This window comes from Mugil cephalus, chromosome 14, assembly GCF_022458985.1.
Source record: "Mugil cephalus isolate CIBA_MC_2020 chromosome 14, CIBA_Mcephalus_1.1, whole genome shotgun sequence".
NCBI classification, from domain to species: Eukaryota; Metazoa; Chordata; class Actinopteri; order Mugiliformes; family Mugilidae; genus Mugil; species Mugil cephalus.
Window position 1 is genome coordinate 23925576 of NC_061783.1, and position 26452 is coordinate 23952027.

The 26452-nt window shown below is 37.4% G+C and overlaps 4 protein-coding genes, 1 long non-coding RNA gene and 1 pseudogene across 12 annotated transcripts in view; 4 read left to right on the plus strand and 2 right to left on the minus strand.

Moving 5' to 3' along the window:
• Positions 1-26452, minus strand: part of LOC125019928 (H-2 class I histocompatibility antigen, Q10 alpha chain-like) — a 333056-nt gene that overhangs the window by 278266 nt on the left and 28338 nt on the right. The window lies entirely within an intron of this gene.
• The window catches only part of LOC125019922, a 293290-nt gene that overhangs the window by 241561 nt on the left and 25277 nt on the right, over positions 1-26452 (minus strand). The gene's annotated exons all lie outside the window — the stretch shown is intronic.
• Positions 1-26452, plus strand: part of LOC125019923 — a 268060-nt gene that overhangs the window by 165888 nt on the left and 75720 nt on the right. The window lies entirely within an intron of this gene.
• Positions 1-26452, plus strand: part of LOC125019931 (H-2 class I histocompatibility antigen, Q10 alpha chain-like) — an 85116-nt gene that overhangs the window by 18162 nt on the left and 40502 nt on the right. Inside the window, exons 1-8 of one of the 7 annotated variants that reach the window (XM_047605080.1) lie at positions 2361-2379; positions 8713-8985; positions 9065-9355; positions 9826-10110; positions 10368-10505; positions 10747-10782; positions 12060-12082; positions 12209-13492. In XM_047605080.1, the coding sequence (XP_047461036.1) occupies positions 8790-8985; positions 9065-9355; positions 9826-10110; positions 10368-10505; positions 10747-10782; positions 12060-12082; positions 12209-12289 (1050 nt within the window). In that variant the 5' untranslated portion in view covers positions 2361-2379; positions 8713-8789 and the 3' untranslated portion in view covers positions 12290-13492. Of the gene's footprint in view, positions 1-2360; positions 2380-5672; positions 5842-8712; positions 8986-9064; positions 9356-9825; positions 10111-10367; positions 10506-10746; positions 10783-12055; positions 12083-12208; positions 13493-26452 lie in introns of those variants that run through there. The other 6 variants (XM_047605077.1, XM_047605078.1, XM_047605074.1 and 3 more) reach the window with 6 other exon arrangements.
• Positions 14113-16418, plus strand: LOC125019936 (annotated as a pseudogene).
• LOC125019948 lies at positions 16947-20623 on the plus strand. Its single transcript, XR_007114152.1, has 4 exons — positions 16947-17316; positions 17425-17474; positions 18252-18280; positions 19321-20623. It is a non-coding gene; the product is annotated as an uncharacterized LOC125019948 (long non-coding RNA).

The following is a 26452-nucleotide window of genomic DNA, read 5'->3' on the forward strand; positions in this document are numbered from 1 at the left end:
ACAACTCAGTTTAAATTTTAATATGAATGAAGCTTAAATCATCCGCGTAAGGTAAACTAACACTGATCCGTATTTAGTTTTCTCTTTCGTGGTCCTTTTTTCCTACACACTGAATAATTAAGTAATTTAATAATTATGCTTTGGTTATGTTGGCTTTATTTGAAATTTGGAGCAGACTGGGCAGTCAGTCTTTATAATAACAACAACATAATTTACAGATGAATGTACATCTGTTCCAGTCGTCTTTATCTGGACTGTTCTTAATTGTTCTTTATTCAGCCGAGAAGCCCAGAAACAAGACCAGCGCCACCATCATCATCATCATGGTCATCATCTCTGCAGTGGTTTTTGTTGGTGTCGTCTTTGCAGCAGCTGCTGGATTCATGGTTCATAGAAAGAAACAAGGTGAGCTACTTTTATTTAGACTTTGAGTTGAATCCTACAGTTTGAAGCATCCAGCAGTAAAAGCTGAGTAAGTCTCAGAGTCAGGAGAAGTCAGGAGAACATGACTATACTATGATGATGAGGGAGAGAAGTGATGAAGAAAGAAACAAAGTGAGAACTAAACAGAAGAGCAGAGTGGATTTATTCTTCAGGTTGAGTGAGTAGAAGAGGATCATATTCACTGGAGATAAGATGATGAAAGATATTCTGACATGAACAACTGGAACTGAAATGACCTGTCTTTACTTTTCATTTCAGACCAAAAGGCTCCACCTGGTAAGTAAAACTTATTTTATTCTGTTTCATCTGATCTAACAAACTGTTGATGATTTCTCCAGACTATGAGTTGACCTTTAACTCTGTTTGTTTCTGACCTCACAGATAGTGAAGAAAACTGAGCTGAGTTCAGAAACCTGAAAAACAAATACCATGAGTTTCTTTATATGGGATCATCTTTACTAAATTGATGTCAGAGTTGTTGAATAGATTTGTACTATTTTAGAGTTCACCATAACTTAAACACTAGTTTCTTGATGATGGAATATTCTCTCTGTAATGTCTCTGTGTAACTTTCTGACTTGTGTAGTATTTGATCCTCTTCCTGTCTCTCATTCTATTTCTGGATTTGTTAAGTATGTTCATTGCTCAAAGGGAAGAGTTTACTTTATTCTTTTAATTCAATTTGTTTATAGTTGTGTTGAGTTTGTGGAGATTTGAAAACATATTTAAGGAGAGTGTTGGAGCTGAACGAGAGGGGATTCTACAATTGGAACCAGAGGTTCCCTCAGATTCGTCAGAGTTTTTGACACTGTTCTTTCTTGTAATAAATTTTTTTTTGAAAGCAAGAGAAGACTTGCCAGCAGTGATCACTTCTCTTTTTCAGCGCATCAATACACAACAGTTGGTGCTACTTCCACTTTTGGTTGACACAGCCAACACAAATTTCAACTGATCTCACGAACCATTTTGTAATTTCAGACTGTTTCCTTCATTTACTAGGAGTGACTCTTTTACTCTGTTTGGTTTCAGACTTTACAGAACTCTCTGAGAGACTGGATCCATTTCTCACATATACTGAAGTTTTTGTCTGGATATCCTAACAATGGCAATAAGCACATCAGAAGAGCTGCTTCCTTGTTGATTTCTTTGTAGTATTTTCTATGTAAGGTCTGAGTGGATGAGGAAGTGAAATTTAATAGATCCCTTATTTTTATCCTCTCCACATGTGAACGTGATGTCCTAGCTTTCTCCGCTGCATTACCACAAAGTGCATCTGTAGGTCAGCACGCTCTCTATAGTGCAACATTAAAGGTTTTTCAGGGGTTTCTGGGCCTTTTTAATAATGTGGGTGGTGTTCACTGTCCAACCCAAGACCTCTGAGATGTGGAGGTTGTGTGTGAGATGTTCACGTCTACTTGTGAGAAACCAAAACTGTTTGACCTGATTCTATTTCCACTTTTGGTTGGCACAGCCACCACAAATACAGTCATCAGGCTTTAGTAAACCACATTCACATCAGTCCAAGCAGCTGGTGACTTAAAGTCTTGATAGAAACAGAACGAGATGAAAACTTTGCTTTTGTTGCTTCTCTTCTGTTGTGTTTCACCGACAGGTAAGATCTCATTCACTTTCTTCATCATCTTTTCTTCTTTTCTAGTTTCTTTTAACAGAAATCTACCGTATTAGTGATGATGAGTCTGTTTAAGTTTCCCTCACATTATAAATGTTGTTTGTTCCACAGTGAAACACTCACTGAAATATTCCATCAGTGGATTCTCTGGAGTCTCAAACCTTCCAGAACTTGTGTCAGTTGCATCTGTTGATGACTTTCAAATTGGATACTGTGACGGAACCAACAAGAAATTAGAACAAACACTGGACTGGTCTTCAAAGCCACGATTTCCAGTCTGAAGCAGGTGTTCAACCAAAGTGAAGGTACAGTACGTTGTGTGTTGTGTGTTGTATGTAGTACCTGACCTCAGATCATTATAGATCATGGAACAGAAACTAAACTGACTCCTGATCATAGCCACAGAGTTCAGGTGTTAGATGTAGAACGGATGGATCAGAACAGAAATGATCAACCTTATTTATGTATAAAACAATAAATAGATGTATTATTCTTTTGATGCATTAAACTTGTCCTCCAAAAAACGAGACCAGAAAAAGTTTCATTCTTCATCTCAGTGTTTTTATAATCTGCATATCTCTGTGTCGGCTGACTCCCGGTCTGATCCTGGATCAGTATCTGTTCTCGTTTTTCTTAATACGCACTAGTGAAAAGGTTATAGAGAAGTGTAGGACTTTCCCACGGCTATGGTTAGTAGCCTACTATGGGTCGCTCAGAAACCAGACGCTGACACCACTAAACTCTGGTGGGATACTGTGACAGACAAAAATCATGAAAAAGAGAGGGGCCTCACCAGGAACTGTACTGAGTGGCTGAAGATGTACTTGAAGTATGGGCAGAGCTCTCTGCTGACAACCAGTATGACCTGGTACAGTTTCTTATGGAGCACTGTTTGTTAAGTTAAAAATCTTTCCTACATTTAGCTCCAAAATACTAAAAAAAAAAAAAAAAAAGACATTTACTAAATGTTAAATGTTTAAACAAAATGTAAATATAAAATGTTAAATCTAAATGTTAAATACAAATGTTAAATGTATCACTAACTAACAAATACCATGAGTTTCTTTGTATGGGATCATCTTTACTAAATTCATGTCAAACTTGTTGAATAGATTTGTTGTATTTTAGCAAACACAAGTATAATACGTGTTTTATTTGGAATAATAATAATGATGCAATTTTTTTTTTAAAAAAAGCAGTGAAAACAAATTGTTGTTTTATCAGATTAGATTAGATACTTTAAATTATTTTACCAACTGTTGCACTGGTAAAAGTATTGTCCCCGAGTGACACATGATCACACATGTCACAGGTACCAGTCACACCTGAAGACTCGTATGTTGGATAAAATCCCACTCTTCATTTTTAAGGCAATGAAATCTCCATGAAACTGACAAACGAAGAGAGAGATTTAATTTTAGCCCTGAAAACAGCTACAAATTAATATTCACGATGGATTCAATATGTATTATGGACTCATGGCTCCTCTGACTTACATGAGGTTTTACATTTGTTGTATCTTCACGTGCAAATAAAGAAAGTTCAGAAGAGGGCTGCAACGTAAACTGGGGACATGTGACAAAGTTACAAAAGAGAGGGGTTTATTTAACTTCAAGAGAAAAGAAAACAGCAACAGGTGGGACATGGAGAGCTTCCCGACCCGGTGTCTGTAAGCAGAGTCGGCCCAAGCCTCCATGGGGCCCTGAGTAAACTTTGATTTTGGGGCCCTCTATTTCTGCCAGTAATGCTGTTGATCATGCACACACCTACTATAACTCACTGTAGCTCTGCTTAGCCTATAGTCAGTCTGACATGTCTTTACACATGTGTTACATGCTGAAATGATGGGATGTTGTTTCAGGTGTAATCAGGTTCATTTTTGTTGCAACTCGACAGCAACAACAGTCAAAACTACTCGAATCAGTTAAAATATACACACATTATAATGTTTTGGTTTATTACTTCTTTTTTAAATGAAGTTTATCTCTTCCTATGTCTTCCTCTTTATTACCTACATCCTGAAGGACATGTCCTTTTTTTGTGACATTTTCCTTCAACTGCCTTGAACCTGGTTTGTGTGACATTAAATAGGAGGTAGAGCGGGTGTTCATGAACCGAAGGGTTAGCGGTTCGATCCCCCAATGTGCAAATGCCTCAGTGTCCTTGAGCAAGACACTGAACCCCCAGTTGCCCCCAGTGTGTGGCACTGTGTGTGAATGTGTGTGTGCTTGTGTGATAAATCACCGTGGTTGTAGCTCTCGTTGCGACAGACACGGATCGGGTTCTTTGAAACTGACGTTTATTAGAGTTACGGTCGCGCTATCTACACTAGAAAATCGAGTGCTCGTCTACATCGCGTCGGACGGTAAAGCGCGTGAGCGGTTTCATGGCGCATTCAAGTGCACCATTATTTTCATTTGTTGAAATACACACATCTGTCATTACTTTGTAGTTGTTTTACTACATTCGTTTTAATGATTAAAAGTAAATGATAGAAGTATCTCACTTCACCTAAAGCTCAGATTTCCTGTTTTCCCAGTGGTACTTAAAGGCACCATTGAAGGATCAGATTTGTGAATTTACAGAAAAATCACAATAAAATCACAGTTTGTGACCCACATAAATCCTTGTAGTCATTTATAAATCTCGTGATTCTCGTGTGGATCGTGAAACACACATTTGTGAACATTTAGAGACAAATTCACTCCATAAATCCACAGTAAAGCTCCTTTAAGGGGAGTAAAAGAGGCAGGAAATAACATCTGACTCAACTCAGGAGGTTTTTATACTGTTGGAGACGAAGAGACCGAAGGAAACCAAGTTTAGAATGAAAGCAGCTCTGTTCTTTTTATTTTCATCACACATAAACATCTTGAGACTTGTCTTCTTCATTAACACCATGTAGCCACATAATCTCACTGAGGAACGAAGAAATCAAAAACCAGCTGGACTTTTATTTTTCTGAGGTTAAATGGATCAAGTTTATATTTGATTTAATTAAATTGAACAAATTCATACTCGACATGAAGAGGTTCAATTAGAAATGTTGAAGGTGTTAATGAGGTGTTGGATGTAAGAATGATTTTATGAAGGAATGAAAGGAAAAAGTGTTATATTTATATATTTATGTAGATAATTCTGAGGGGCGATGAAATCGTGACTTTACTGTTTTTTTCTATTGTTTTCACAGTTAGAAGAGAGAGAGAATAATGTCTTTTCTAACCGTGAAATAAAAACTACACCTTCCATGAAGTGGTTTAACAGTGAACATGTCAACTTCTGTTATTCTATGACTATAATGCTCTGATAACTATATATTAATTTTATAGAGTATTGTTATAATGTGAGTTACTCTGTATCAGATGTTAAATCAAATGTAAAATACTTCAATCTCCTGTTTTATAGGATTTTCTGTTTATTGTGACATAATCACATTGGAGTAATTATTATGATGATAATCAGAGGAACCAGAGAGTTAATACATTTTATATTAGTTTACTTTAAACAGTAATTTCTTAAGACCCCGCCCCGTCAGGTTTTCATGAATAGTGAAATAAACTAGTGACGTCATTTCTGACAGTGTTCTGTTCTCATTTATAAGGAGAGAACAGGACGTTGGTTGACATCAGACTGAGACAGAGAGAAAAAAACACGATAAAAAGTTGAATAAAACTCAGTTTAGGGTGAGAACAGGATCAGTTTTACATTCAACATGTTCCTGCTGGTGTTTGTAGTTCTTCTGGGGACAGTAGTGACGGTAAACAGCGGTAAGTCACTGTTTTATGAACCTTTGATTAAAGTCGAGTTACAAACGAAACTAAATCATTTTACCTGTTGAACATTTAAAGTAGTTTTAGGTGAATTAGTTGTTGTAGGTGACTCCTTTGTTGAGTTTTAGTCATGTAAACTGGTTCATGTTTAGTGTCGTTTACTGTGATAGAAGTTGATGAAGGTGTTTCTGGGTTTAGTGCTGGAGCCTTTATTCCACTCACACACACGGAGATGGAAATTAAAATACTAAACCTCTGCATGGTTTCACATGGACGATTATTATAGGACGATGGAAACACAGACGAGGAGAAATTACTTCATTAAATAAATTCTATAGATTGATTCTTTACTTTACTCACAGTTTAATATTTTAACCTTTAACTTCCTTCAGTCCCTAAGAACTGAAGAAGATATTCAGATGAAACGTCTTCTGTAAACTTTACGAGTTCAGTCGCTTTTTAAAAATCTTTTAATTTCTATCCATTAGTGAATCAACTGTTGTTAAACATAATGAACACAAGGTGGCAGTATCTCTAATAATAAGGCTCTTTTATGCAGGTGGTTAGTTGGACAATAACTAGAGTTAAAGATGTGATAGAATAAAGTTTAGTAGTGGTGTGTGATACTGAATATTTTAAATACAGGCCAGTATCAGCGATACCGATACTTTTCATTGAATAAGGAGGAACTGGATGCGTCATTGAAGTGTGAATGTTTTGTGTGATGTTTCCCTTTTTTATTATTATTAAATAGTTAAAATCCAGGACAGAATTAGGACAAAGTTTACAATTAAATAGAAAAAGCTTTATTATCAAATGTTTTTCAGAAAAGTCTTAAATAAAACGTGCACAGAAACCAGTAAACAAATTAAAACAAGTACTGTTGAGAGACTATAGGGCAATAATATTCAATAAATTCTGAGTCATATTATATTTAATACACGTGTTTAAATTCCAGTAAATGTGTTCATTTAAACAACACATTTCAGTGGGATAAATGTATTTCATCAAGGTCTTTGCATAATTTATACTTTTGGAGTTGGCTAAAGTAATAAATAAATAGGATCATATAATAAATAAATAACAGTTTCACTTAGTTACTTTCAACACTATAACCTGCCTGGATATTCTCTGCCAATGACCTGTCAGAGGGTGGAGGATTTATCTCCTCCTCTCTCCGTTTTTGTAGCTCCATGTTTTCTTTTTTTTATAATTATCATTATTATTTTTTATATATATATGTTGATATAAATTGGTAGTGTTTCCACTATACCTGACTAGATTTTTACAAATCCCACATTTTGCTGTTGTCTCGTTTTGAAAATACAGCCACACGGATATGTGGTGCCGCTTGTAAAGCTGCTTTAGGCAGAAAATGTACCAGATTTGTAAATGTACTAATCTACAGGAAATAGAAGTAATTATACGCTATGTGCATACAGGAAAGATAGGTGATAAGCAGGGGTGTAACGATTCATTCACTACGTCGATGAATCGATTTATTTTCCTACGATCCAACTACATCGATCTGTGCTCGGTAAATTGGCCTTCCGGACGACATACATCGATCTAATATCGATTTAAAAGGTAGTCAATCGATTGTACCGATACCAGGAAATAAGGCATTGGATTAAACAGTCAGAGGATCCGTGTAGAGTATTTACTTGAGAAACACTGTAAAACTGGACAAACTAAATTTACAAATTAGTTTCATATACCGAAAACACCGTTATACAAATATGTGTTAGCTTCCAGCTAACGTCAATGGCAAAATTAATGTATATGTTAATGTTAACATTCGCCTTCACGTTTCCTCGCCCCACCAGTGACACACAGTTACCTGAGCAAAAAGAAAACAAGATGATTTAATGTGCAGTGTCGGTCGCCACCATCATGTGATATTGTCAACAGACCAGCGTGTAGGAGAACGTCAGCGCTCAAAAGAGATCGAGACACTTGGAGTTTAAAAAGTGATCGATAACCTGAAGATTAAGAACCCCACAGAGTAGATACTGAGCTAGATAGTTACCTGTTGGCGGCCCCACTCCTAAATGAATGTAGAGGAAACACTGAGTAGGTTTATTTCAGTCACACCGGTTTATTCATTTTTGGCTAAAAAGTTACTGAGTCGATTTCAAGTCACTGAATCGTTTCATATCGTATCGTTGTAAATGAACTTAAATCATCCTTGAATCATATCGGCAACCACGAATCGTGAATCGAATCGTTGTTAAAGTGAATCGTTACGCCCCTAATGATAAGGTATAAAAATATGGATGGAGCATTATCATGAATAACATGATATAGGGTTCGGTATGAATGGCGTCCTGTAGCTTTCACTGTGGGAGTGGAGCTGGATCAGTCTGTTGTAGTAATGACTATGTCATTTTTACATGGTTTTACATGGTTCTATCTAAGGTATGTGTAATACTGGTTTTCACAGGCATCAGTAACTGAATAGTTTGAAATAAAGGAGGCGTCACCTCAGCCAACGATAACAGGGAAACACATTTCTATTAGAATTGACATGGCCATCAACACATGCCATGCAACAACAGGTTTAACTGCAGCTTTGAAATATTTCTAGTGGTTTCTGTTCTGAGTTCTTATCCTGAACATGAATTTGTTGAACAAAATTAAGGTAGACTGGACAGAGTCGTCCCTCGCAACCGCTAAAATTCACTTACTATGATCAAAGAAGGCAAACTAAAAGAATGAACAATGAAAATTCAAATATTAAAAGAGGATATGTCAGAATTTAAGGTGTAAGATTATCAGATTATTGAACCATGTGAGCCAAACTGAAAACATGAGCTTTGTAGCCTTGTCAAATAAATACCCTCCCATTATTTTCTGTGTGATTCTCAGAGAAACATTCCCTCACGTACATCTACACGGCCCTCTCCAAACCTGTGGGACTCCAGGGCATCCACGAGTTCACAGCCATGGGTCTGCTGGATGGCAAGATGATCGACTACTACGACAGTGAGCATCAGACCAAAGTTCCCAAACAGCCCTGGATGGAAGAGCGACTTTCTAAAGAGTACTGGGACAAAGGAACACAGTCCCGCCGGAGCAAGCAGCAGTGGTTCAAGGTCAACATCGACATCCTGATGAAACGGATGAGACAGAATGACACCGGTAAGATCCACCGCTCTGTAAAACTCCTCAAACACATTTCACTCTGGACCTTTTAGATATGAGCTTTGTTTGGTTCCAGACGTCCATGTTCTCCAGTGGATGCACGGCTGTGAAGGTGAGGAAGGAGCTGACGGCTCTCTACAGTTCCAGCGTGGTATGGACATGTACAACTATGATGGAAACGACTTCCTGGCCTTCGATGATATCCACTCAGTCTGGGTCGCCCCGACTGATGCAGCTGTCCCCACCAAGAGGAAGTGGGACGATGTCCAGGTCCTGAAAGAATACACCAAAGGCTACCTGGAGAACGAGTGCATGGACTGGCTGGGGAAGTTCAGGAGTTACGGCAAAAATCAGACAAGAGAAGCCTGTATGTAAAGCATGAAATTATTTTATATTCATGTTTTTTATTAGTAGAGATGATGGAAGTAGGTTTAGTAATACCTGATGGAAGTAGGTGTAGTAATACCTGATGGAAGTAGGTGTAGTAATACCTGATGGAAGTAGGTGTAGTAATACCTGATGGAAGTAGGTTTAGTGATACCTGATGGAAGTAGGTGTAGTAATACCTGATGGAAGTAGGTTTAGTAATACCTGATGGAAGTAGGTTTAGTGATACCTGATGGAAGTAGGTTTAGTGATACCTGATGGAAGTCTCATGTTGGTGACTTACTGAAATATTTACTTCAAGCTACAGCTGATGTAAGACAGTCAGCTCTTTAAGGAAATGTAGAAGTAGCTGTTAGAGCCCGGTCATGTTCAGTAAATGCTGCGAGAAGATAAATGAAGCTTGTGTTTCTAATTCTAGAATCAACAGTATGTGTCTCTTTCTGTTTCCAGCTCCTCCTGAAGTGTTCTTGTTTGCGAGAAACGCCAAAGTTGAGACCAACATCATCTTGATGTGTCTGGCCACAGGCTTCTTCCCAAAAGACATTGTCCTCAATATCAGGAGGAACGGCCGAATTCTAACCAGAGAGGACGGAGTGGTGACCTCAGGAGTTCGTCCGAATGAAGACGACACCTTCCAGAGAAGAGACTCTGTGGAGATTAAAAAATCAGACAAGTCTGATTACACCTGTGAAATAATTCATGCTGCATCTGATACGTATGTGGAGAATTCCTGGGGTAAGAATGTTGGTTTAATCTGGTTGAACTGAAGTGAGTGAGATGATTGTAACTAGAGAACAGGTAGAAGTTGTCTTCACATAGTCTCATCTGAGAATACTCTGACACTCTGGTTTAGTTTTGAAGCTCACATGTTTCTCTCCTTCACTACCCACTGATTTCACTTTGTTTAGTCGTTAAATTCAATCTTTGCTGAGACTTTACATCCACATTTCACTAACACACACAAACTGATGGCAATGTTTTCTGGGTTTTAGATCATCAGCTTCCTCCCCCTGATGGAGATGGAGTCAACATTGCTGTCATCATTGGTCCAGTAGTAGTAGTCCTGGTCCTGCTCCTGCTCCTGGTCCTGGCTGTGGTGTTGGTCGTACTGAAGAAAAAAGACATCCTTGGTAGGTTCAGAGTTGTGTATCTTCACTGTGTTCAACAACATCAATGATTGTAGGTCCTGTAATCCAGAGTTGTCTGTAGTGTATTTACACCAAGATTCCACAGAATCTTTTCCTCCAGAAGAACAATGGAGTGAGTCTGTTATCAGAGCTCTGTTATTATTGGACTGTGGACAAGTACAAGTCCTTCAATACAACAACTTCTACCATCAACCATCACTTCATTCTCTCTGTTTGTTTACAGGAGGTTCTTCTGAAAAAGACAAAGTCAAGTACAAAGGTACGTCCTCTCTGTCCATTCTGTCCATTCTGTCCTTTCTGTCCTTTCTGTTGTGAATGTTGTGTTGGTGTCTGTGCAGGACTGATTTAAAACATGTGGCTGATGTTATTCTGGATTTTTCTCTCCACCATCAAACTAACAATGTGTTGTCTGGACTCTCCTCCTGATCCAGACACATTTACTAGATCGGTAGCAGCTTAAACATCAGTCCAGTGTCCTTTCCCTCAGAGAAAGTGTTGATGCTGCCTTTTGTACTAATCCAGAGTTATGAGATGATCAGACACTCAGACGTGGACACTGGACAGAGGAGTCACTGAGTCAGTTTAAGAGTCAAGTGGATGTTTCTATCAGCAGATATCCAACACTGAATGTGTTCTGACATTTAATGACAATAAAATACTGAATGCTGACCTGATCCTTCAAGTTAGTCCTGCACAGGCTGCAGGGTTTTACAACCAACTTCACACACTGTTGTAGAAACGTGAGACTGGAGGAAATAACTCACTTCAACTTGAACTTTATTTACAGCTAAACCAGCATCAAGTCAGTGTTTTATTTCTCTGTTACTGATTGAGTTGAATTATTTCATCAGTGACATGTTATTAATCCAGTTACAGTCCTGTAAATGTCACCATGTGATGTTAGAACCAGAGTTAGCTTAAAGCTAATTAACACTATTAAAACTGATGATCACATTTAAAAGAAGTAGAAGTAATTTGTCGATGAATTGATTTGCTGCATTTTTGTAGGAAATGTGTTATATAAATGAAGTTTTTTTTTTTCCCTGAACTAAAAAGAGAAATAAAAATGTGATTGGAAGGAATAAAGCTCTGAATAAAAGATCTAGTTGCTGTTATCAATTCACTACAAACCATGAAATAAATTTATAAAATAATCATAAAGCTCTAATATTTCCTCTGTGTGTTGGTGGTAACGATGTGAACAAACCTCTCCTGAAGAGTAAGTGTGTTCCTCAGTAAAGATCTATGAGGATGATGAGAGTTGATCTGATTGTGTCTTGATGTAAAATGGATGAAATGAGAGAATATTTCTACAGGATTCATGAACATGAATGTGATGCAGTAGTTTTTATTCCATGGTTCAGTTTTAGTCTGTGCAGTGAAACATTCATGTAGAAAGTGACTTCATTCATCTCTAGATGTTTCTCTGTCAGACACACTGACCTGTGTCTTTAGCTTCTGGTGAATCCTCAGTGAAACAAGAGGAGCTGGAGAGACTTTTTGGTTCTAAACTCATTTTATTTTCTTCACAGAAAGAGTGGAAAAGTTTTACTCTAACAGTAAGTGTCAATCAATTTGTGTTTAAATGAAATAGACATGAACATTTACCAAGAAAGATCCAAGAGAAATAGATCTGGTCTCCATGTTTTATTATAACTGTATATAAATAACTCTGTTCATTCCAGCAGAACCTTATGAAAAGCCTACATGCCAATTCTCCCAGTAATCGGAAGTCTCCAGAAATACTTCATCAGATCCATCAGTAGCAGGAGACTGAGACGAAATACTTTCCAATCTTCTTCAACGTGACATTTGGATGAACATGTTTGAATAAGGAGTGTCTCCTCAGAGCGAGCTGGAAGAAATGACACTAATACAGAGGTTGAGAATCTGGAAGTTTAATCAAGATGTTACAACCAAACTGTTAAATATGTTAAATGTTTATTTCTGATTCGACTAAAGCTCAGGGTGCAGAAACATTGAGTTATCAGGAACAGTATGTAGATGTAGGGCAACAACAAACCATTATTTGTTCTTATTACTTTTTCAATGAATGCATGAACTACTGTGGTTTAGTGGTTAGCTACTAAAACACAACAGAACTTATTATAATAAATGTGAGTCAAGAATAATGATGAGACACAGATGATCCCAGTAAATATCAAAGAAAATCCGTTAGTGAGAGACCAGTCAGCTAAAGTTCAGATTTATTGAGTTTAATGAGGAAACAGTGTTGTTATGTCGTGGGTTTGTTCCTTTAACTACTTCTATAATATCCAGTGAGTCTTTGGGTTAAAGGTCTGTTCATAGTCCATCATTCTTAGGTTACTCTGTATCTCTATCAATTATAAAACAATTAGTGGGTATTTAATATGATCTAAGCAGTTATTAAAATGATCATTATAAGAGTCATGATTTTACTCATGATTTTTAGGTGTTTGTCTCTGTTTTATTTCCATCCTGGACTTTATCTGTTTTTGTATTAATGTTTTTTGGTGAATTTTACTGTTTTTACTTCTTATTTAAACTGTTGTTTTGAAAGTTGGTGAGAATCAATATTTTTTGATTCCTTATGATTTTACTCCACTGTGTGTTTTAATTTCAGATTAGGAATTATCATCAGATGTAATCAGTGAATTAACTCTGATATTATATGAACCAAACATGTCGTTACTTTGGATGGAATTATTTGTTGGTTTAGTCTGTACAGACCCTTGCATAAAGACATATGTATACAAACCATTTATACACAACTACCTATATCTATACACATGTGTGTACATATAATGAAGTATTTTGTTCAATGTCTTTATGCCATAAAACGTGTGTTTCCAGACCATAGATCTGGAGCTGCCTGCAGAGAGTGGAATATAGCCTCAACACTGTAAATGTTTGCTTTTATTGTTGTATATTATCGAGTCATTTTATTTCTCAGTGATAAAAATGAATAAATCTCCCGCATTACTTTCCATTGTCTTTATTTCCTTTGGGATTAAACTCAACACGTCTCTTCTTCTGCGTCCTCCTCGTCTTCATCTGTACTTTCTGGTTCCCGTGTGAGTTTAATAGATGACAGAATAAACTGAGCTCCAGTTTCTGTGACTTTTCACCAGAACCAAACTGTGAATCCTCTGAGGAGAGTCTGTCTGTTCAGTCCTCATTAAGATCAGTTCAACAGTCCAGAGTCTCTTCAGGAACAATCCAGACGCCTTCACTTGATCCACGTTTTCCTGTAGATTCAACTTTAAATAATCAGTTTAAAACTCATGACTTTTAAAAGCAGGTTGATGAAAATCAAAAACTGAAGTGAGTGGAGAATCTTCAGACTCTTCTGGTCTGATCTACATGAGGAGCTGAAATACACCAGGTCTGTAGAGTCGTTCTCTTTAATAATCATAAACGCTGATGTTTTTATTAAAGAAGCTGAATTTCCTGGTGTGACCTGAATGCACCATCAGCTGTATAATAACTGACAGATTGAGGAAGGAAGCAGACGATACAGAAGAAGAAGAAGAATCCTGTTGGTCTCTCAGCTGTAGAAACATAGAGTTTGTTTTATGTGTTTAAAATGTTTCTGGTCTCAGTTTTCATCCTCCTCAGACCGATGGTGACATGTGGTGAGTTAAGAGATGAATTTAATTTATACGCATCACTAACTCTACAACCAAAGAGCGACAGAATATAATAAATTAGATGACTGTTGTTCAGATACAGATGTACGACTTTAACCCGTTTTAAATGTCAAGAGAAAATTGTCTTTAAATGTATGTGTTTGTGTCTTTAGTCTTTTTTTAACTATTTTATGAAAACTCTTCATGTGACTGAAATGATGCAGGAAGGAAACGACTGCCACAGAGTTAAACCCAGAGTAAAAATAGATGATCTGTGGTTCATCCTACAGTTTTACAGAAGTGAAGTTTGTTTTAGTCACAAGTTTTCATGCATGTAGAGTCAGACCTGCAGATCTATAATGAATGGATGAAATCGTGTCACATTTAGTTCTTCATGCAGATTTTATTATATTATAAATCAGGAGGAACTTTGTGTGATTCTCAGAGAAACATTCCCTCACGTACATCTACACGGCCCTCTCCAAACCTGTGGGACTCCCGGGCATCCATGAGTTCACAGCCATGGGTCTGCTGGACGGCAAGATGATCGACTACTACGACAGTGAGCATCAGACCAAAGTTCCCAAACAGCCCTGGATGGAAGAGCGACTTTCTAAAGAGTACTGGGACAAAGGAACACAGTCCCGCCGGAGCAAGCAGCAGTGGTTCAAGGTCAACATCGACATCCTGATGAAACGGATGAGACAGAATGACACCGGTAAGATCCACCGCTCTGTAAAACTCCTCCAACACATTTCACTCTGGACCTTTTAGATATGAGCTTTGTTTGGTTCCAGACGTCCATGTTCTCCAGTGGATGCACGGCTGTGAAGGTGTGGAAGGACCTGACGGCTCTCTACAGTTCCAGCGTGGTATGGACATGTACAACTATGATGGAAGCGACTTCCTGTCCTTCGATGATATCCACTCAGTCTGGGTCGCCCCGACTGATGCAGCTGTCCCCACCAAGAGGAAGTGGGATGAAGTCCAGGTCCTGAAAGAATACACCAAAGGCTACCTGGAGAACGAGTGCATGGACTGGCTGGAGAAGTTCAGGAGTTACAGCATAAATCAGACAAGAAAAGCCTGTATGTAAAGCATGAAATTATTTTATATTCAATATTATATTAGTGGAGATGATGTTTGACGCATGAAGTCAACAGGTTAAATCTGATAAACTGAGCGATATAAATAATTAGTACCATGTTAAATGAAGCATGTGATTCTCTCCCTCCAAACATCACCTCATCTTTTCTGTTTCCAGCTCCTCCTGAAGTGTTTGTGTTTGCGAGAAACGCCAAAGTTGAGACCAACGTCATTGTGACGTGTCTGGCCACAGGCTTCTTCCCAAAAGACATCGTCCTCAATATCAAGAGGAACGGCCGAATTCTAACCAGAGAGGACGGAGTGGTGACCTCAGGAGTTCGTCCAAATGAAGACGACAACCTTCCAGAGAAGAGACTATGTGGAGATTAAAAAATCAGACACGTCTCATTACAGCTGTGAAGTCATTCATGCTGCATCTGGTATGAATGTGAAGAATTCCTGGGGTAAGAAGGATTTTGCAAAAACCACTAAGACTCCAGATTTTGTGGCACTTATTAAAATTGTAATCTACTGCAAATATACTGTATAGATTGAATGTTGTGAAGCTAAATATTCTGTGTGTAAATAAGACTGTGTTTCAGATGTGTTTCCTCCCAGCTCTGAGGGGTTTCCTCTAACTGGGGTTGTGGTGAGGACTTCTGTTGTGGTCGGCCTCGTGATCGTCAGCGCACTCCTTCTGATATTTTGCAAGAGAAAGACGACCAGTAGGTTTTCATAACTTAATCTTAATCATTGTTTAGAATAAAAATGTAATGCTTTTCACCTGATTCCATTGCAGTGAGATTTCCTCCTGAAACTTTGCCTTTTTAAATACTGACCCGGCCTTTATGTTTCATTAATGTTCTTGCCTATTTGAATCCTGCACTTCTGAACCATTGTTCGTCCCATCACAGACCACATGCGTTTTTATTTAGTCCCTAAAAACACAAACAAAAAACACAACACGTGAAATGCTAGAAACTGCAGAACCACACATTTCCACTAGAGGCTTCTTCTGAAATACGCGTTTAAAATGATGACAGCCTGGTGGTCGTTGGAGGAACTGTCTTTTTTTTTGTGGCGTGTTTAAAGTAATGAAACAAATAACTGCAAATAACTGTGATTTGTCCTTGCAGTTAATGAACCAGAAGACCCCAGCCTCAACTACGATGATGTTCTGTGAAGTTAAACCTCCAAGTTGAAATGCAACTTCTCTTTACTTCAATATACATCATAGATTTATGTTTTTTCACACCTCCTATATAACAGTAATAATTATTATTTCTTTAATAATATGTCTGTATTTTCAAAGTAAAAATAAATATTTTTATTTTTTGATATTCATATACAAAGTATGTAAATGTATGCCTATGCTGTTTTTATTTTACTAGATTTTCAGCTATTATATTATTATTATATTACATTTTATATTATAATATTTTTTTACAATATTTTTACTTATAATTTAATCTAATTTTATTTTACGAGAATTAATTTTTATTTATTTTATTTCACTATATTTTAGCTATGCTTTGTTTTAGTCGATTTTTACGTAAATTTTATTTTATTTTATCTTTTGTTTTTACTTCTCAATAGTGTTTTTTTTTCGCCGTTCCCCTTATTAGTCTAAACAGCTAAAATAACAAAATGTTGAATGCAAAAAAAAATAAATAAATAAATAAATAAAAATTAAATGACTGAACAGATAGATTTCTTTAACTTGTATGTAACTTGTTGTTTTGGTCCTTGTTGACGCTCATTACGCCATGACGTCACTAGGCGGCGGCAGGACCCTCCGGTTTGAAAGTAAACCGACCGCAGTGGTCGGAGCGGAGCCATCAGATTATCAGTTTTTGGGCGTGTTTGACTTCGAGCTCGGCCTCAGCTCACTGAGCACACGGCGCTTCGCCTCACAAGACCCGGGGGCTGTTTCTTCCTCCGTGTTCTGCTGTTTGTTTCTGCCTTTAGCTGGTTGCTAACGTAGCTTTTAAGCCAACAGTGAAAACCGTTAGCTTGTCCGTGCGCCGCCGTTGCCATGGTGACGCTTCGAGGCAGAGGCGACGCGGGCTCCGACAGGGACCCGGAGAAGGAGCACGGTGAGCCGGCCTGAAGGGCCCGCACGGTCCGCTGGGCTCCGAAACAAAGTTAGCTCCTTAGACTTAGCTTCAGTGCATCCGTTGAGTTTCATGTGTCATGTTTCTCAGGGATTTAACGAAGAGGAGGAGGATGTGAAACCAAGGACCATCATCATCAGGTGTTTTATTTCTTAAATATTTCGTCCGTTATCTAATTAATTTATTAATAAGAAGTTTGAAAATTCAAGTTTATTGTTTATTATTTATTTTCAGACTGTGCCTAACATGTGTATATTTACCTCAAGACAGATGCACTGTTTCAGTAAAAGCACCAGAAATTAAATCAAAATGTTTGTTTTAAAAATAATTATGAAAAATACAAAAAAAAAAAAAAAATGAAATTCTGAATTCTGCTCCAGTAAATTTTAATTAATATGTAATTAATTCAGTTAAAATGTAGATTTCTTGTGTTTTGTTTTACAAGGTGTGTGTATATTTACATAGATACAGAACCCTGTATCCCTTTTAAACTCACGTTTTGTATCTATATATATATATATGTATATATATGTATATATAGGTTTATTGTGTTTTATGTGTATTTACTTAAAGACAGATCCACTGTGGTGTCAGTGAAATGGCTACAACATAATATTATGAGTAAAGTCCTGCACCAGTAAAAATAAAAGCATTAACAATCACATATTAATTCATTAATTCTTACTCAGTTGTGTTTTAACAGGATTTTTCTGCATTACTGGTTTAAATATGGCCCATTAGAAAGTCACATGTTTCCTGTAATTAATCTCCATATTATTATCTGATGTGTAGTGGAGTAACACATGCAAAGCTTCCATATTAAATCCAAAAGTAAATACACAAACTGAACTTGAATACGTTGTTGTGTTGTTCTCTGTTCGTGTTCATCATGCTGATGTTTGTTTTTGTGTTGATAGGAAATCTCAGAGGCTCCAGACTCCTCCAGGTAAGACGCCGACATTAAATGGGCCGTACCAGGGTGAACTAACGTCAGCAACAACCAATGGGTGCAGCTCATCCAGTTGATTGACAGATGACAGAGTTCACCATAGATGGATGAAAACAAAACAAAAACAGATTCAGGGCTAGTTTGGAGTGTGTGCGCTGGTGTTTGGAGGTGGGGTCGTAGCCCTGCTGGCTCTGCAAGGAGCATGTACAAACTGGGAAACGATTTTCACGCCATGACAGCGCCTCTAAAGTGAAACCAAAGCAAGTAGAGCTCCCCCTGTTGGCTGACTCCACCCCCTACATGTTAGTGGGCGGGACTCGAGCCAAACTGAAACAAATTATTATCTTTCACAGATAGTTTCTGTATTTTTAAGTAGCTAACGTAACGCTGACGTATGTTCAACTGTCCATTAAACTGTGGGAAGTTTCGTTTTACTTTTTGACTCTTTAAAAAGAGGATACGACATCACAGTGATTGGCAGTTGCCCATGACAGCCGCTCTGCGTGGCAACAGTAGGGTGACCGTGGCAACCAGGGACTGGACCGTCACCTAGAGACCACTGTTGCTATGCAACTGGCCAAACATCACCTTGGACACTATTTTGCCAACTACTTTTTGTATATTTTCATATTAATATCGTATATTAATGCTAATTCTGTCCTTTTTTTTATTTTTATTTAATTTTTACTTAGTCTCATTTTATTTATCTTTCTTGTGGTTTTGTGAGTGTTTACTTTTGTGTGCGACAAAGCTGTTTGTGACAAAGTCATTTCCCTCGTGGATCATTAAAGTCTAAGTCTAAGACACTTCGACCATATTAGGAAAAAACTCCAGCCAGAGGTTGATGTGGTTTGATGTCACCACTAGAAGCTCCACCCTCAGTGATAAACACAGTTCAATTAGTAGTTTATTGATGTATTTATTCATTCATTCATTCATTCTCAGCCCTCTGGAGGTTCGCAGGTCGTGTTGCTGCGTCAGGTGTTTGTTTACACCTTACAGGTGTTCCTAACAAAGCCAGGTCATGTGCGTTGCAGGTGTCAGGAGGAGTGGTCTGAGGAGGAGCTCCAGGCCGACCAAACCCATCAGGAGATACCAGGCCTCCAACATGACCAACGGCTTCAGCATCAAGTGAGACCACGTTAAAAACACCAACGTTAAGAGTCTGGATCTGACTCCATTCGGTCTGAACATTAGAGACTTCACGTCTGTTTTTCCATGCACATCATTTTGATTTGTCCTTCTGAGACCTGGATTAAAGACTCAATTCCTCTGCAGAAAGTTTTCCAGGTTTTGAGAATTGTGGATGAGAAGTTGGAGGAGTTGAGTTCCAGGGTTTTAGGAGGGAGTGAAGGAGGCCACAGCATCCTCAGCCCCCAACACTGCTCCCTGTGGACAAACCATGTATAAGCTGTTATATCTGAAGCTCTGATTTTATATTTGCTTGGTGTATTTATTTTTTTTTTTTTATCTCTTGTGTATGTTTGAACTGTCTAATACTACAACACTGTAAATATCTGCTTTTATTACTGTATATGGGGTTCTACTGCTTGGAACCCATTGTTTTTCTACGTTTTTCTACGTTTTCTTATTATTACATTTTTTTTCCATGTTTTGTTATTATTACGTTTTTTTCTACGTTTTCTTGTTATTATTATTCCGTCTTTTGCCATAAGTTGGATACCGGCCGATAGTTATTAAAATTGTTTGGGTCCAAATTGCTCTTCTTCAGAAGGGGCCTCACCAGCGCCGCCTTAAAGGAGGCAGGAAGACGCCTGTAATTCACCATATATAGCAGCTGTTCCTCAAAGAATCCATAACATGTTTTAAAGGACAGTGGGAGTTGGGTCTAATAGGGAGGTTGTGGGCTTCACTTGGGAGAAAACTCCACCAAGTGTCCTCACATCAACCAGGACAAAACTCTCCAGTGTTTCCTCACGTAAAATCAATGATCCAGGTGCATCAATGGTTAAAATCTGTTAAGGTGAAAGACTCGATGAATGTCATTGATTTTACCAGTGAAGTGGTTTGCTAAGTCCTCACAAAGGGCGTCACTCGGTATCCTTGATGATCTGTTAAAATTTTTTTGTTTGTTAGACGGTCTATTGTGGAGAAGAGGAATTCGGGGTTGTTTTTATGGTTTGTGATTAGTTTATGGAAGTGGGAGATTCTTTCCTGTTTGACTCTGTTACTGTAATATTTCATAATGAAGCTTTGTTTTTCTCCATCTCCTTGTCTTTATTTCCTTTGAGATTAAACTCAACACGTCTCTTCTTCTGCGTCCTCCTCGTCTTCATCTGTACTTTCTGGTTCTGGTTAATAAATGACAGAATAAACTGAGCTCCAGTTTCTGTCACTGTTTCATCTCCTCACAGAAGTTAGACAAGCTTTTCTAAAAGTTTAACGCGGCTGTCAAAAAAACTAACAAACAGCACGAAGTCTGGAAATAAAAAGAACTGCTTTCATGTCAGTATCTGTATCTTTACTCCTCTCTATCTCAGCCAACAAGGAGCCATTTTTAAAAGAATAATAACCAGGTGTAGACTGGGAGTAAACCACGTTTCCTCAGCTTTTCCACAGAGTTCATGACAGAACGAACCTCAGACATGTTTGTTTTTCTGTGAGATGCAGAGAGAGGAACAGCTGACGTGATGAAACCGTTCAGTGTCGTCACCATAAAACATGAGGCAGAAACAACTCAGTTCAGAGACGCCGTTTATTCACAGTAGGTCACTTACAAAAAGAGAACGGATAGAACAGTTGACCTCGATGTTTTACTGTAATTAAGTGGCTATAAATGTATAAATATCTCATATTGATCACAGACAGATGTTATGCGCCACCTCAAGGTGAAATTCATACTGACCGAGTAGCAGCAACATTAACAATGTAAAAAGTATTTTAACTACTCACATTAAATACTGAAAAATAAAAACAATACAATAAAATAAAATAAACACAAACACATGTGTGGATCAATATCTGTAACAACAACTGTCATTTCAACAATAACCCTTAGTGCGTTATCATACATGTGGAGCAGGATCTGTTCAAGTGGAACATTACAGTGTTTAGTTAGACATAGAAATATGAAAATAGTATTTAGATAAAAAGCTGGAATAAAGCTCAGTGTGTGATTGAACCACTACATTAATACTGACTGGGAACCACTGGAAATGAGGCAGTGTTGCTGCTGTATTCATCATAGAGCGTATATCGTTTAGTTTGTTGCTCGTCTCTCAGACTCACTGGAAATACTCTGTAAAAGCCGGGTGGATCTGAGAGGACGACAACTAATGCAAAACTAAACTAAAACAGAACACACATGAAATAAGACATTATACAGTAGTGACCGACCTTTTATCGGCCACCGATATATCGGGGCCCGATAGGACGGCTCCAGTTCTATCGGGTTTTATCGTATCAGTGAAATGTTGCACCAATAGAAAAAAACAAAGTGTGACAATGACAAAAGCACCTGCTGGTTTACCCCACCCCACACTGTAAAACAAAATCGTAATATAACTGAATTTCATTGTTTATTTTACAGATTATTTCTGTATTTTTAAAATACAGAAACAATCTGGACAATCAACGAAAAGAGACTTTACATGTCAAATGTAAAATAACATGAAATCATTGTAGCTGTGAAAACACATGTGAAAACGTTATATTTATGTTCTTTTACAAAAAAAAAACATTAGAAATACAGATATTTATTGTTAAAATATGTTCACAGATGTATTTTACAAATATTTGTCTGTTATTTAATGTAATAAGCTGTAAAATTCAACAAAACTTAAAACTTTAAAAAAATCATTTAAAATTACTGAGAAATTAATAGTAAAATAACTATTTAACACTGTAGGCTATTGTGAGTATATATACAATCGTCTTGAATTATTTCACAGCATGTCTGAACAAAACACGTGTAATCAGGAGACATTTTACTGCTGCAACGTCTCCCTGCACAAACACAAAAGACAAAAACGTGAACGCGACATGTCATTGGAGCGCGTGCTTTGAAAAGCGCAGGTCCCGTTTGGATTGGTCGACAGAAACGGTTGGAAGAGAAGAAGAAGAAGAAGAAGAAGAAGAAGAAGAAGAAGAAGAAGAAGAAGAAGAAGAAGAAGAAGAAGACGAAGACATGCCATTGGCTGTTGGGACACTGAACATCCGTCTTTGACGTTACGCTTAACAAGGTCAACAACCACCACGCGGCTGTTCCCGTTTGGCCACAGAAACTTGGAGCAAACAGCAGCTAATGTCGAGGCTGGAGGAAGGACGAAGGCAGAAGGCAAGTATCAAACTGAAGCTTAGTAGTATTAGCTTTATTTACCACCATGCCTCTGACTTTACTCAGTCGACAAAACCAATCCGCTAGCATGTCGTCAATTGAAATGTTAGCTAACTATAATGACAAAAGTTTGGCCGGCGGCGGCGTCTGCCACTGTTAGTCATAGATATATATCTATGAGTGTTAGTAGTCAGCCAGACCAACCACTTTTTATTTTATTTACGCTAACGTTAGCTTAGCACTTAACAGTGAGTCATTACGTTTACTTTTGTGAACTGACTGACACAGAGAGAAAGAGGAACAACATTTGTTTAGAGCTGCAACAATGAACAATAATCGATTATTAACCCTCTTCTACATTTTCACTAATTTGTTGGCCATAACTTTTCCTGCGTGTCTTGAAATGCATGATTTCTGGCTGGGATAGGAAGCTGGATTTAATGTAACGTGTCAAAATGTCAAAGTCTTCTTTCCACGCAGACTGCTCCTACTCCTCCACATGCAGGTGTCGCTAATAAGCCATTTTTAAGTGGATTTTCTTCCAAAGAAGAGAGAACAAATGTTTTATAAATGATACTGAGATTTGGTTATGGTTTCTTTCAACCAGTTACTTTTTCTTAAAACTAATATTTTCATCTTCCTCTTGCCTCTCACAAATATAGGAGGAGCGACCTACTCTGCCTTTTTCAAGGTTTTTCAAATTTTAATTTTGGTGCAACACTAGTCAGTGGTCAACATGAAATTCAACACAATACTGAAAAATATGTAAAGGATAAGCTAACGATCATCTTCTAGTTTATTGAGGGGAGATCTGCTAACACAGTTTAGGTCAACTTTTTCACAGCCAATAGCATTTATTTTGATTTTGGCAAATTTCATGATTCATCATTTTTTTTCTTTCTCTCTGCAGATAAGTGGTGAGAGTTGATTTCATGGCATAAACTGGTTGGATAAGAACTCCACTCCTTTCCATGCTGAACTGTACAGTGAAGCAGTGCACTCCGCAGTAAGAGAAACCTTAGTCAAAGACAATGTTGAGCAGCTACCGAGATGCAGTGGAAAGGCATTCAGTACAAAAAGGGTGTTTCTGAGTTTAAACCAAGGTGAGGTACTTGAATTCAGACAGATTGAGCTCATGCTTGTGATGCAGGACCAGCACGTATACTTTGTTAACACCTCATGATGTGTCCTATGTGCCAGCATTTGCATTGTATGAAGTGAAACAAGCATGAAATGTTGGAAGCCTGAGCAGAAACTAGATTATTACCATTTGCATGTGTACAAGCTTTGTGGGACAAGAGTAATTTCACTTAAGCATAGCACTGTTGACTCCGAGTCATCTGGAGTTTGAGAGATTAAAATCTGACAGTAACAGTATTTTTCATCCCTTCTAGTCGTCCTAGTCATGGATGCAGAGAGTCTGCTTCTGTCTTTCATTAAATCAGTGCCTAAACTGAGAGACCCTGAGCCTTTGCTGGAGCATCTGCAATGTTTAGGAGTTGAGGACCTGAGCTACCTGCAGGAGAGTGACCTCCTTTCTGTCCTCAGACCAGTTGAAGCCAGGAAACGTCTGTCACTGCTCAAAAAGACACGTATGTGTTTCAGTTTGTTCAGAATAAACTTTCACATTAAAAAAAATGTGCATAGTTAAAATTTACTTATTAGGTCCACCTGTTCTAATCAATGCAGTCCAATACAGCAGTTCTACTATGAATTATACTTCAAAGAATCTTCTCTACATTTTTGTTGATGTTTTGAAAAGGTGATGACTATACACTACACCTTGTTCATCACTGATTTCATAGTGGGTCTTAGTGGTGGTGTACTGCATTATATTGAGAAAGGAACAGTTTAAAATATATCAATGGCTACTGAGGATAGAATTATGTAAGGTAATAATATACCCACATTGAGCTATGTGACGTCTGTGTTTAAATATTACTACTATCTGTCCTTTAATAAGGCCAACAACATGTCTTGGACAGTCCTCCAAGGAGCCAGAGCAACCAACAGTTGAGCAGAGCCAGTACCAGTACAAGTCCAGTAACATCGTCTGACCAGATGCCCCTCTCTGGTGAGTACATGCATCTGTTGCACACAATTACTCTTTTGGGTTAGATGGGCTGAAAAATAACATAATCTACCTGTAACTTAGTGTAATATAGTACAATCAGCAGCAGTGAATTGACAGTGTGCTTATAAATCAGTATCATCAGTTGGGTCTATCTTCTCTAGATTCTGATTTGGTAGCAAATGACACACAACTAATGATGGGATGGGATTATGGGATGAACACAGGATACTTTATCACAATGTACAGAAAAAAATTACTTTTGTATCCAGCAGTAGCAAAAGTTCCCCCAACAACAATATGCTGTTCATTTAGTTCCCATGTATAGTCAGCCTGGTGTGTATTTTCTTTGTAGTGTGTTTTGTTGAGATCTTGCAAGCTTGTCTGTCCCAAAGCAACGGTGTCATCTATAGTGGGACTCGTGTGACTGCTGTGGTGTTTTTTAAACTTTTTTCTTTCATTACCAGTTCAGTTGAATTTTGTTTTGTTTTTGTTTCAGAACCAGTCATTTTAATTGAATAGATTTTTTAATATTGCTGTAATAATGGCTACCTGCTACAGTTGAATAAAAATACGGAGAATGGGAAATTGTAGCTGTTCTTGTTCAGCTTGGTCTCATTTTTTCTCATGTTCTCATGTTTTGAAAAGATCAAATTATTGTTGTATTACATCTAATCTAATATAGCCTACAACCTTTTTAAATAAAATAATGCCATTAAAACAACTAATAAGAGCACATTTCTGTAACTTTAAGCATTGTTATTCATATTACAATGTTAATTTGCCATCTTTATGGTAATTTCATTATTTTAAAATGTAGAATGTTTGTAATTAAATGTTAAAAACAACGTAAAACAATGAAATATCCATTTGATGTTTTCTAAAATTAACAGTAAATTCTTGCAATATAACCAAATATAGTTTTGCAACAGTTTTTTTGACGTGTTTTGGAAGATTAATAACATTATTTTGTGTCATATACTGTTGTATTACATCAAATATAAATTATTATACAATCTCTCCCCATAAAATAATGTCATTAAACTGATTAATGACAGCACATTTCTGTAAATGTAAGCATTATTTTTCGTAATACAACATTTATTTACCATATTTCTAGGTGATTTAATTGTTTTAAAATGTGAAAATGTTTCTAATTAAACGTTAAAACAACCTGAAAATACGGCCAAATCTTGTTGAAATTACAAGTACAAACTATTTTAATCATGGAAAATATCTATTTTTACAAGAAAGTAATTCCCGTTATTTCACTGTATTTTTATGGCGCCCCTGCTGCCAGAAATTTACCGTTTTTTTTTACCATTTTTTTTTTTACAGTGTAGGTTTATGCTTCTATTTTATTGTATTCTTGTTTTCTTTCTATTTTTTATGTGTTTTATGTGCAATCTTGTGCCATCATTCTGATCATTACAGAAATTGTTGTAACAACCTATGATTTAGTTTTATTTATAATGATGTGTTGTTCATTTTTTAATATTGATGGATACCTGATTTGTTACACGGATAGACAGCCCCACCCCTCCACCATGCTGGTTTACTTATATGTACATATCTGCACAGCTCTATTTTTATTTTCTACTGTTTTTATATTTACACTCCTTTAGCCAGCAGCTCAAGCCCAATATATCGTTATGTACACACGATGACAATAAATGACTCTTTAATCTTGAATGGAAGAGGTGGAGATTATGACCTATACACTAGTCCGCCACCAGGGGGTGCGCTATGCTCACTTTTAAGGAGCAGTTCCACCATCCACCTTTATACGTCTGTTATAAAG